The sequence below is a fragment of the Canis lupus genome, chromosome 7 (assembly GCF_048164855.1).
Source record: "Canis lupus baileyi chromosome 7, mCanLup2.hap1, whole genome shotgun sequence".
NCBI lineage: Eukaryota > Metazoa > Chordata > Mammalia > Carnivora > Canidae > Canis > Canis lupus.
Window position 1 is genome coordinate 62,562,695 of NC_132844.1, and position 13,278 is coordinate 62,575,972.

The window sequence follows — 13,278 nt, forward strand, 5'->3', positions numbered from 1 at the left end:
AAAAGCAAGGCATTATTATCCCAACCCATCCCTCCCATGTTTGGCACTCTTAATTACACTGAACTGGATTGGATTAAGAGCTGGCCTCAAGAGGGCAAGGTGGCCCTCTAGTACCCTGATAATAGTGATGCCTCACTTTTGCTAACACAAAAGTATTATTCTCACTAAAATTTTGTGAGATTGTTTGAAAAGGTAATTGTCATTATTCCCAGAGATCAGGAAACTGGAATTCAGAAAAGGCTACACTCAAACCCTATCTCTGGGTTTCTGTGTTGTCCCTAACATCTGGAGCCAAGACAACCGATGACGAAAACAGAGCATCAACCTCAGCACCTCCCAAGAATGGCTTCATATCCTGTTGTGCAACTTTCTGGAGCTTCGAGGTTAGAGTGTCCCAGGCACATCAGTGCCAGCTGGTGTTGGCGCACATGAAGGATGAGGAAGGCCAGGCTCTGGGAGCTGCTCTGGTTGCTCTTCATCTCAGGTGAGGCGAGGAAGAGGCATGAGCAGGTGAGGCCTCTGCCCCAAACCTCGGAGATCCCACCATGAGAAAAGCTTCCCTATTCTTTGGAAGCTCTGGGGGGTGGGGAGGATGTGGCTACCCAGCATAGAGCCAACCAGAAGACTTGCCAGACTGGGTCTCTCTACCCAAACTTAACAGAACAGGAGACTGTATATGGCCTTGAGAACAGAAATAGAACGGGTGAATTAGGGAAACAGGATATCTGTGCATTTTGATGTTGGCAAAGATAGACACAACTCTGGATTGGAAAATGCTAGAGCAAATCTAAACCTGACATGATCCAAAATAATTTTGTTTGCATTTGAAGTTTTGTTTCAAATGTTATATTTGTGCTTTTGATGTGACCGTCTATTAACCCCAAAAGACATAATTCATTCAACAAGTATTTCCCAGGAGCCTACTGTGGGCCAGGAAATCTGCTAGTGCTGAGGAATAGCAGAACAGAAAGGAAAAGAGGGGGCTTGATGCTCACTTTCCTGGGGGCTGTGACTCCAGGCTGCCATTGTCTGCTGCTGTTGGAGGTGTTGTTGTCCTGGCTTTGCAGGTTTGCCCCATCACCACACCCTCACTTCTCTTGTACAGCTCACACTTTTCCTAAAGATGGAAGCATTTGGGACTTTAGTTGTTCCCCTCCTAATCCTTATGAATAAATTGGGGAAAAAAAACAAAGAGAGGGAAAATGTCAATAACAAGTAAAAAGAAGAGTTTGTTGTGGAAAGACATGAAGATTACAGAGAAAAGGTGCTTTCCAGGAACCTACTACTTTGAGCAAGGTCACCTTGCAGAGCCTGCACACACATGGCACTTTAAGCCTGCTTGGAGCTGGGGTAATAACTCATATAGGCAGATGGGAGCTTGGTTCTCATTCACTTGTGTCATAATCATGTTTTTTTTCCAAAGCAGAACTAGGAGAAGATGGAGGGTAGATGCTTGTGTACTTGTGTTCAAGAAAGCCCGTGATATATATTTCATTGGGTCCTATGAGGGTGGCTTTGGGATAACCTAAAATCTCCTTCTAACTCCTGTATCCTAAGGAACAGAATCATTAGGTACCTATTCAGGCGTGGGCTGGGACTGCTCTCATCTCAACGAGACAGCTGCCTTGGGCAACACAGCTCTGGGGTTTAAAGCTGAGTCTGGGGTCAGACTAGCCAGGTTTGAATCCTGACTCTATCACTTTCTATTGTGGAACTTTGGGCAAATCACTTAATAACCTCTGGGTTGTTAAATAACCTTTCTGTGCCTCAATTTCCTTTTCTCTGAAATAGGAATAATGGTAGTATCAACCTTATAAAATATGAAGCTTAACGATAAAGTTAGGAAGATTACATGAGCTAGTACTTTTAAAAACAGCAATAGAAGGAAGTTGTTATTCTTTTTTATTAACATAAGGAATTCCTTTCTTGCAGTGGTGCAAGAAATGGCATGCAGATAGTACTTCAGTGCTGAGTCCTTGCTGTCTTCTTTCACAAGAGATAGGCAAGTTTGTGTACAGTCTCAGACTCCTGTAACTCCTACTCTCTTTGTCGACTTGGGCCGCTATCACAAAATACCACAGACTGGGTGGCTTATAAGCAACAGGCATTTATTTCTCACAGTTTTGGAGGCTGAAAGCTCAAGATCATGCTGCCAGTTTGGTTGGATTTTGGTGAAGGCCCTCTTCTGGATTGCAGACTGTGGACTTCTCACTATGTCCTCCCTGGGTGGACGGGGTGAGGGTGCTCTCTGCATCCCCTTTTATAAGGGCAGTAATCCTTTTTGTAGGGTCAATCATGACCCAATCGTCTCCCAAAGGCTCCACCTCCTAACATTATCACCTTGGGGGTTTGGATTTCAATATATGACTTTTGCGGGGAACACACACATTTAGACCATACTATCTACTTTGCCCAGGGAGTTGACAAATAACTTATCTATAACATTTTACATTAATGTTACAGAGGGTGGAGAGAGGAGGTGTGTATCTTTCTCAGAGCCCAACACAGTGCCTTGCACACAGTAGTCTCTTAGCCATTGATTGATGAATGAGTGAGTGAATGAGTGAGCCACGGTTGGCTTAAGATAGCCTTCAGCCTCCGTTTGCCTGTCTCTTGGAGCAGAATTTCTGACCAGAATTCAGATGACTTTCCAGGAAGCTTGTTTTTTAGATTTCCTTAGAAACAGTCTGGTCACAGAAGAATTGGCCTGGTTTCATTTTCAAAATCCTTAGGAGTCCATAGGTGGGCTGTGATGATAGCCCAGGGGCTTCATTAAAGGGGTCGTGATTAGCATTTTTCAATGGGCATTTTCAGAGCTACTGCCCAAGGATAAAATTGTGTGTATGTGTGTGTGTGTGTGCACGTGCAGTAGTATTAATAATAAGAGTAGTGGTTGTAGGTACTGGTAGCCTGACCCTCAGTTTGACCCAACATTACTGTCCAGTCCATTATTTGGTGGTTTCCACGGAAGAAAGTAACCCAGGCTTGAGTGAATATTCTGTAGACCTCGTGGATAAGTTATAGAGCCTTGTTGTGTCGCCAAAAACACAGATCAAGATCTTACTTCTTCTCAACTTGGTCTTCCCATTGGCAAAGCTCCCTTGGACTAGACCAGAATAGATCTCCTTCCCCTACTTAGACGCAGTTTTCCTAGCTGTTTAGTGGAATCACTGTCCATTATTACCATGTCTTCACATCTACTCATCACCTTGTATGTCCTCTATAATCTTCCCTTCCATTATACCCCTATCACTCATGGTCTTGGCACATGTACCGTGTTCTGCCTCCAATCAGGCAATTTTTCCCTTTCAAAAACAATTTTTCCCTTTCAAAACAATGAAAGTTTGCACAAAAAATATGCAGTCTAGTTCTTGGAGTAAGAACAGGAGTGCTGTAAAAAGATCTGGGATCTAGTGCTGGCTTGCAGGGAAGTTTGCATGTTCTCTGGAGGCCTTGAGGATCTCATCTGAAAAATGAGTGGTTGAACAAGAAAGAGAGGTGATTTCTCTCTTTTTTTTTCCAAAGAGAGGAAAACTATTCCTCATAGAGTCTAACTCTTATTTCCTACCTACAGAACTCCAAGCTACAACTGAACCAGATGAAATAAAGTATGTCTTAGCAGAGGGAGGCACCCTGAATATGAAATGTACCACCTCCACCTGGAAGTACACCTATAGCCAGAAAGCTTGGCAGAAGCTTATGGATAGAGAGAAGCCCCTGACACTGATTTTCACAGAGAATGTTTCAGGGGATACCAGTCAAGTCCAGAGAGGCAGGTACTTCCTAGAAGACATCCCCAGCGAGGCCATCCTGAACGTCCAAATGACTAATCTTCAAGTGGAGGATTCAGGACTGTATCAGTGTGTGATCTACCACCCTCAGAAGAACCCTGACATCCTGTACCCCCGTGTCCGCCTGGTGGTGACCAAGGGTGAGTGATCTGGTATAGGAGAATGGGGGAGAGCCAGGCCAGGTGAGGGTATGGGCAGTGTTGGTAGCACCACTAAGGCTGTGGCTCAGAATTTCTAGCAGCCTGGCCTCTCCCAAAAGCTCCTTGTCTCTCATTTGAGGTCATTGAGATGCATTTGGCCCAAAAGTAAGAAGGGGCTTCTATGTATGGGATTCCTCTTGGGGTAGCAGAGCTTAATTTGAGGTGCTATTGTAAGAAATGGGGTATAGTGAAACATGAGTGATAGACTTGGATAATTTAGTCTCATTCTTTAGATTTCCAAATGGAAATTTTTTTGGGGGGATGCCTCTGTGATCCATTATCTCCTTCCGAAGGGTCCATTTGATGGCCTTCCTGTGTGCTTCCAAAAGCAGTGCTTCTCAGACTTTACTGTGGGTACAAACCACCTGGGGATCTTATTTCAAAAGCAGCCTCTGATATAATAGGTCTAGGATGGGACCTAGATTCCACATTTCTGATATGCTTGTAGGTGCTGCTGCTGCTGCTGAGGCTGGTCCATGGCCCCCACTTTTGGTAGCAAAGCTACAGAGCTCACTTCATGTCCCCTCTCATAGATGATGCTGTCTCACTGGGTAGTAGTGGCCAGTTTACTTAAATGCCTCCCATGTTCATCTCTGAGTAAAAGAACCTGTGCCTTTCTCAGCTCTGTATCCCTAGCAACTAATGTGGTACCTGGCACATAGTAGGGCCTCAGTAGATGTTAACTAGGGAAATTAAGGAGAGGAAAGAGAAGAAGGCTCAAGTTTCTGGCACCTGGAGAATCCTAACCCTAAGGGAGATAAAATTCATATGCAATATATTAATAATAGATAATTTAAAAAGCAATATGCTACAGGTTCAGGTGAGGACAAGGCAGAGAATGGTACAAGTTTGAGTAATCAGCAAGTTATTCTTGAAGAACGTGGTGAAGAATAGCAGGCAAGTGCATTTCCAGTGATAGGAATAGCTTGAATTCTTTTATTTCCCCACTCTTCCTCCTTAACCACCTTCCTCCCTCCTCCTCTTTTCTCTCTGTCTCTGTCTCTGTCTCTCTTCCCTTCTCTGCCTTTCTTCCTTAGTTCTTTCCTTTTTCCTGTCTCTGACCCAGGCTGACTTCACACTAATTTTCTAATCTTAGCAAAGGAAAAACTTGCTTCATGAATGGCCATGTTCATTGCCCTCCTCAATTTCATTTGCCTTGCCACCTATCCATCCTTCCTTCCCTCCTCCCTCCCTCTCTCCCTTCCTTCCTGGCTGCCTGCCTTCCTGCCTTCCTTCTATTCATCTTCCTCTCTTTCTTTCTTTCTTTCTTTCTTTCTTTCTTTCTTTCTTTCTTTCTTTCTTTCTTTCTTCTTCCTTCCTTCCTTCCTTCCTTCCTTCCTTCCTTCCTTCCTTCCTTCCTTTCTTCTTCTTCTTCTTCTTCTTCTTCTTCTTCTTCTTCTTCTTCTTCTTCTTCTTCTTTCTTTCTTTCTTTCTTTTTCTTCTTTTTTAATTTTTTTATTGGAGTTCAGTTTGCCAACATATAGCATAACACCCAGTGCTCATCCTGCCAAGTGCCCCCCTCAGTGCCTGTCACCCAGTCACCCCAACCCCCCGCCCACCTCCCCTTTCACCACCCCTTGTTTGTTTCTCAGAGTTAGGAGTCTCTCATGTTCTGTCATCCTCACTGATATTTTCACTCATTTTCTCTGCTTTCCCCTTTATTCCCTTTCACTATTTTTTATATTCCCCAAATGAATGAGACAATATAATGTTTGTCCTTCTCTGATTGACTTATTTCACTCAGCATAATACCTTCCAGTTCCATCCACCTCGAAGCAAATGGTGGGTATTTGTCGTTTCTAATGGCTGAGTAATATTCCATGCTTCCATCTACCAACCCACTTCCCAAAAATTCATCCTCAACTTATCCATACATTTACTCAATGTGTCTTCTTGCCGATCCTTTAGGCATCACTGCATCAGACAAGAGTCCTACCCAGAACTTGGCTCAGATTTCCACCCATCCTCCTACCACTACCAAGGCCCAGAGCACGCTTCTTGCCAGCCCCAGGACTGTGACCCAACTCCCACCCAAATCAACTGCTGACACCTCCTCTCCTGACTTTGGAGTCAACATCACAAATGTGACGAATGTCACCAGCTATGGTTTCAGGTCTCTGGCCCTACTGTTTTAATTCTGAGTCCATGTGCTTGAGAAGCTGTGGGGAATGATGGATGGGGTTGTGGGGAGGGCAGGACAGACTTGAGTCACCTAATTCTGGTGAAATATCCCTGGGGAGGAAGGGGGTGGTGCTAGAATGGGAAGAGACTGTTGGTGAGACTGCTCACTCTTCCTGGCTCACCTTGTTTTCTTGCACACTAGAGGAGCAAGAAGAGAGAAAGGATGTCTTTGCTGAATTCCAGTAGGTCTCAGCCAACCCCATCAGCCTAATGGTATAGTGGAGTAAGGGCCCCTGGGTTCTAATAGCAGCCAGATTGGCTGGCTGTGTGACTTTAGGTGAGTCATGAACTCTTTGTAGCTTGTTTCCTTGTCTATAGGGAGGCTAGAAAATGCAGAGCTGGAAATGATAATCTAGCCCAACTGCTCTCAGTGGCTGCAGCATGTTAGGATTACCGGAGTGTTTGCTTTTGCTTTGGTTTGTGTTTAATACTGATGCATGTGCCCTCCTGTAGACCAGGACTTCTGGAGATGGGGCTGGTCTCAGTATTTTTTATGAGATCCTCAGGAGATTTCTTAACGTGCAGGCAAAGCTAAGAACCATTAACTTTGCATGCAAAACCCTCTTTACAGTTTCTTATTAAATGTTGACTTACCTTTGAATGTGTTGATTATTAAATATTGAATTAACAGAGAAATATTCATCCATATTCCTACTAATCTAACATGTCTGATCTCCACATTCTCTTTGTAGTCTTTATTCATGTTCATACATATTTAATATAGCAGTAATTATAATTATAAACATTGCTATTATTTTTCTATGCTAAAACTATCCTTTGATGTTGCTACCTAGAGTTCATGATTATAATCTCAACAAATGCATCCTTTGCTCAATGAACCAGCCATGACTTACATCTTGACTTGCTTTAGACGCTGAGATTGTTTTAATTTTTTATGGTATTGATAACTTTGAGATGAACATTTTTGCAGATGTCTTTTTTCTTTTAAATTATTTATTCAAAGGAAATTCCCTTAAGAGAATATGAATGTTTATATTGCTCTATAAACATATTGCCAAATATCCTCCAAAGGTTGGAAACAATTTGTGTTGTGATCCATAATATATAAGTAAAGCAGTTGTCACCACAGGGATCCTTTGCCTACAGGGATTTGGAAAATATTTCTACTAAATTTGATGTGAACTGGCACTTGTTTTCATTTCTCTCTTACTATGGACTAGGAGCTCTACAAAGGTAGAGGCAGTGCCTCTCTGAACTTTGTCCCCTCCCACCGCCCCCACCACTTCCCCAACAACTGTTTTGCTGGCGCCAGTGCCTGGTATATAATAGGTGCTTATTAAATCTTTGTGGACTAAGTAAACGATCCAGTGAGAATCAACATTTTTCTTTTTAAAAGTTACTTTGGTTTTCCAGCATATAAATTGAGAGTACATACTATTACCCACATAGAGGCTGCACCTCTTCTATTAACTTTATTTATTAATAATATAAACTATTCTATCAGTCAGAATCCAATCAGGGAAGCAGAAGCCACCAAGCTGTTTGAAAAAGAAATGTTTTAGTACAGGGAGCTGTTTGCCTAGGTAATGGAAGAAGGGGGCTTCTAATCTGGGGATGGATGGGGTGGGGAGCACCTCAGAGGGAGCCACTGTCACTCTGTCTTAGGGTGGGTTCCCTGGAAGCAAGCAGTGGGGAAAGTCTTGTACAAATGTAGGAAATGACCTCAGGTAAATACATCAGGGAAGTGAGACCAGGAGAGAAGGAAGCTTAGCAAGTGTGTCATCACCAAGCTGAGTCTTTGGGGCTCAGTCCTGAAGGGCAGTTCTGGAGGACCACGGGACTTGTCTATATCAGAGGCTGGGGGAGCTGGAGTATTTATACGCCTGAATTCCCAATCCTCTGTTAGGGGCAGCCCAGGGGCATATGAATTTCAGGCCCTGGAGTGGGGACGGTGGTCTGGTGGCCTGTGTGCAGCCTCAGAAAGGGGTGCGTGCTGGCTCTCAAAAGTGGACACCCTCCAGGAGCTCCACACATGAATATGTGAAAGGGCTGAGAGGACAGAGGAGACTTGAAGGTCAAGCTGAGCTGCGCCTTGGAGAAGTGGACTGCATCTGTGCTGTGGATGGCGCTACACTAACCATGAGGGGCCAGGAGCTGCCAGGGGTTGAACTTGACCAGCCGCTGGGATATGTAGTTCCAGGTGATGGAAGACATGGAGGACAAGGAGAACAGGGAGGACAGTGCTACAGGCCCACAGGGACTTCAGCAGAAAGGGGCCTTTGCTGCTTTCTGTCACCATTCTGTCATTTCCCCCTTTGCGAACTCATACATTTGATTTTAAGTTTTGTGTGGGTAAATGTGTTGATTTTTAAATTATTGCTTTGCTTTATTCCTTAATGTGCTTGATTCTATTTTCTGGTGACGTTTCTAGGTGTTTGTGGGTGTTTTGTTTTTCATTTTATTTAAATCTTTAGTCCATCTTGGGGGTGGGGGTGTATTTTGCTAAATGGTATAAATTATATAAAAGATGACTTTTTCTTCATATTACAATCCAGATACCACGTGATTATTTATTAAATAATCCTGGGCAACCCTGTCGGGACCTCTCTCACTTTTGAGAGCTTTCTCTGTAGTTCTGCTTAATAAACTTCTATCGCTTTGCCCACTCACACACACACAAAAATAATAATAATAAAATAAACAATCCTTGCCTACCTCCTGGGCTGCCAAATTCCTTAGATGTTAAATTTGTATATAACATTAGGTGAATATCTAGGTTTCTGTTTGTTTTACTGTCACCTATTTCTCTTTTTGCCCCGTGTCCTATCATGCAGATTGGTTGTGCTATAATCTGTATGCATATCACTGAGTATAGATAGGCCATGTTTCCTCACTCATGGTATCTCTTCTTATGGTATCCACAAATGCTATCTCAGAACTTTTAGAACCATTATGCTAAAATCTGTAAAAGTTCATGAAGAGATTTGGGCAAGGATTAGATTCTTCTGTTTACAGATGAGGAAACAGGCCAGAGCCATGAAAGGCCAGAGCCCTTTCAGGAAGCAAACCATGCTGCTGGGACTACAAACTAGGATTCCTTGCTGAGCCTTCACTCTCTACTGCATCCCAGTGAGGAAGAGAGTCCTAAGAAGCCTGCCTCTTCTCCCCGGTGCCTCTTCTGCACATGGGCCCTATGCTCTTCACTAACATATTTCCAGTCAGTAGTTTTAGGCAATGGGACACACTAAAGGCACAGGACCAGTCAGTATGGGGACAGGTGCTAGAAGGGCCTAAGCAAATAAGAGAAGGGGCATGAAGGACTTCTGTAAATACTCAGGTATGAGGCATGCCAGAGTAGCGACAACTTACAACTCTTCTTTCCCCCAGGTTCTCTGTGATCAACATTGTCATTCTTGTGCTGTGTGGATTCCTGAGCAAGAGCCTGGTCTTCACTGTCCTGATTGCTGTCACACAGAGGTCATTTGGACCCTAGGCTGGTGAAGCCATGAGAATGACCTCTGACTTCTAACTACATCCCTCTGGCAATTGTCCTGGAGGAGAGCTGTGAGGGGGAAGGGAAGGAAGGGCAATGACATGAGTTGAATCTGTAACAGGTTATTTCTAAGGCTCAGGTCCCACCTTCTCACCCTGCCAGCTCTCCTCATTACATTAATAACATTGGGTATGTGTTTTGCCTGCTCAGAAGAGAAGATAGAGCTGCAAACATGCCTGTTCTAGTGGTTCAGGATTTGCCTTAAATAAAGAGATGTTTATTTAATGTTCTTCAATGTTCTTTACTGTTGCTGTCTCATGGGGGTTGTGAGGTACAGAGGGCACTGCTGCTAATTCTGCCCTTGTTCTTCCCCTGGGCTATAACGTTTTTGCCTGATCTAGACAGAGCTCCTACTACAGAAACATCCTGTTCTCCCTACCTCTGGGCCTTCCTCTTCTCTAGAATCAGATGCTTGGGTTTCTCTCTTCATCTGTGGTCCTCTCCCACATTCCCAGAGAAGGGATTTGAAAAGCATGGATTAAGAAGAAGAAATGACATCACGGTGAGAATTCTAAATTTGGGAAAGAGAAAACAAGTTAACAAGAGGTTGTATCCTGGGAAAATACTGGATGAGATGGAGTCCAAAACATAGGACTGATAGAGAATCTCATTTGTTGATCACATGCATTATCAAGGGTACACTATCACTGAATCCTCAGAACATACCCATGAGGTATGCGACTAGAAACATACCTCAACAAAATAAAGGCCTTCTATAAAAAACCCAGAGCTAACATTATACTCAGTAGGGGAAAACTGAGCTTTTCCCCTAAGGTGAGGAACAAGACACGGATGTCCACTCTTACCACTTTTATTAAACATAGTACTGGAAGTCCTAGCTGCAGCAATAAGACAACAGAAAGAAATAAAAGGCATCCAAGTTGGTAAGGAAGAAGTAAAATTTCCACTATGTGTAGACAACATGATGTTCTATATAGAAAATCCTAAAGACTCTACCGAAAAGCTGCTAGAACTGATTAAAGAATTCATTAAAGTTCCAGGATACAAAATCAATGTACAGAAATCCACTGCATTCCTATGCATTATGCACTAAAAATGAAGCAGTAGAAAGAGAAATTAAGAAAATAATCCCATTTATAATTACACCAGAAATAATAAGATACCTAGGAAAAAAATAACCAGAGGGGATGAAAAATCTATACTTTAAAACCTATAAAACATTGATGAAAGAAATTGCAGATGACACAAAGAAATAGAAAGATATTCCATGCTCATGGATTGGGAGAAGAAATATTGTTAAGATGTCTATACTACTCAAAGCAATCTACAAATTTAATGCAACCCTTATCAAAATACCAACAGCATTTTGTTTTTCTGTACACCTGTCAGAATGGTTAAAATAAAAAACTGAAGAAACAGCAAGTGTTGGCGAGGATGTGGAAAAAAAGGAGCCCTTGTGCACTCTTGATGGGAATGCAAACTGGTGTAGCCACTGTGAAAAACAGTATGGAGGTTCCTCAAAAAATAAAAATAGAACTACCCTAAGATCTAGGAATCACACTACTGGGTATTTACCTAACGAATACAAAAACAGTAATTCAAAGGGGTACATGCACCCCTATATTTATTACAGCATTATTTACAATAGCCAAAATATGGAAGGACCCCGATTGTTCACTGGTAGATGAATGGATAAAGAAGATGTGGTGTATACATACAATTGAATATTACTCAGCCATAAAAAAAGAATGAAATCTTGTCATTTGCATCAACATGGATGGAGCTAGAAAGTATAATATTAAGTGAAATAAGCTAGCCAGAGAAAGACAAATACCATATGATTTCACTCCAATGTGGAATTTAAGAAACAAAACAAATGAGCTAAGAAAAAAAAAGAGAGAGCCAAACCAAGGGACAGACTCTTAACTATAGTGAACAAACTGATGGTTACCAGAAGGGAGGTGGGTCGGAGATGGGGAAAATAGGTAATGGGGATTAAGTGCCTCTCCTGATGAGCACAGAGTAATATATGGAACTGTTGAATCATTATATTGTACATCTGGAACTAATATAGCACCATATGTTATCTACACTGGAATTAAAATAAAATTTTAAGTAAAAAAATTTAAGAAAGGAAATATGTGCCTAGAATGAGACTACATAAGTAATAAGTCACTATTTACTAACAGGAACAAAAGCTAGAGTTCCTTTTCTGAGGACTAAGGGCTTCAAAGCCATATAGAATGGAAAGGAGTTTTGTCAAGTCTAAATGTCTCTCCTCCTTGTATCACATGAGAAGCAGGGATAGTAGCCCACAAATGGGGCTCCCTTCCTTTAGAACAGAAGAGGTAGAAAATCAGAAAATCCTGACTTAAATCTGTTGGAGTTTGCAAGACATGGGTATGCCTGAATGCCTATTTTATGGGTGAGCATGAGAGCTACAGGGCAGTTAAAGGGCAGACAGAGAAGGAAGGCAAAGTGAGAACCAAGAACCCACAGGGATAGCCTGCAGAAGTCTAACTGGTGAGGGGTGCCTAGGTGGCTCAGTTGGTTAAGCAGCCAACTCTGGGTTTTGTCTGGGGTCATGATCTTAGGGTTGGGGGATCAAGCTCCAGGTACGGTTCTGTGCTCAGTGAGGAGCCTGCTTGAGATTGTCTCTCTCCTTCTGACCCTCCCCACCTCTCTCTCTCTCTCTCCTTCTAAAATAAATAAGTAAATCTTTTAAAAAAGACATCTAACTGGTGAAACCAAGAGACAATGCACACAGTAGAGGCCACAGCTGAAGTCATAGAAGAAGACAGTCAAAGGGTCTGTTCACTGATTAGATTCTGCACCCAATTCCCATCTCTCTCTCTCTCTCTCTTTCTCTCTCTCTCTCTCTCTGTGTGTGTGTGTGTTGGGGGGGGGGTTTCTCATACAAACAATTCTTGGACACCAGCTAGGTGTCCTTTAATTCAACTCAATTCTGATACTACTTACCCAAAGATATAATCGGATTCTTCAGATTGAGGGCTCAGTTCTACAAGACTCCCCCTCCTCGTCTTTAGATGCCAGTGGCAGCATTTGTGCTTCTGGTCCACCTACTAGAGGAGTTCCCAGTGCTCTCCTCTTTGGGTTCCATTAATTTGTTAGAGCAACTTGCCAAGCTCAGAAACATTTTACTTACTAGATTACTCGTATTTTATAAGAGAATATTAAAGGATATGGCTCAACAGCCAGATGAATAAATAAATAAGGTGAAGTCCTGAACAAAACGGTTTCTGTCCCCATAGTTTGGAGCCCAGCACAGTGGCACATGGAAATATTCTGGTTTCCTAGCCTGGATACACTCTGAACTCCCCAATTTTTGTGTTTTTTTTTGTTTTGTTTTTTTTACTGGAAGTTTCATTACATAGGCATGATTGATGAATGTATTGGTCATTGGTGATTGATTCAAACTCCAGCCCCTCCTTCTTCCCCAGAAATCAGGGGATGGGGTTGAAAGTTTCAAGGTTGATTCCGTAGGCAACAGCCTCCATCTTTCTGGGAATTCCAAGAGTTTATTCACTGACATAAACTCAAGTGTGGTAGAAAGGGGCTTGTTATGAACAAAACACTCATGTCACATTTATGGCTTTGAAGTGTTTTCAGA

At 42.6% G+C, this 13,278-nt stretch overlaps 1 protein-coding gene across 2 annotated transcripts; it reads left to right on the forward strand.

Moving 5' to 3' along the window:
• Positions 1 to 362: 362 nt before the first annotated feature.
• TREM1 (triggering receptor expressed on myeloid cells 1) lies at positions 363 to 9,916 on the forward strand. 2 transcript variants are annotated; one of them, XM_072833088.1, is made up of 4 exons: positions 363 to 484; positions 3,575 to 3,931; positions 5,900 to 6,104; positions 9,521 to 9,916. In XM_072833088.1, the coding sequence occupies exons 1-4, from the start codon at positions 436 to 438 to the stop codon at positions 9,624 to 9,626; spliced, it is 717 nt and encodes a 238-aa protein (XP_072689189.1). In that variant the 5' UTR covers positions 363 to 435; the 3' UTR covers positions 9,627 to 9,916. The 2 variants fall into 2 exon arrangements, with proteins under 2 accessions (XP_072689189.1, XP_072689190.1); XM_072833089.1 differs by having other exon boundaries at positions 373 to 510.
• The last annotated feature ends 3,362 nt before the right edge of the window (positions 9,917 to 13,278 follow it).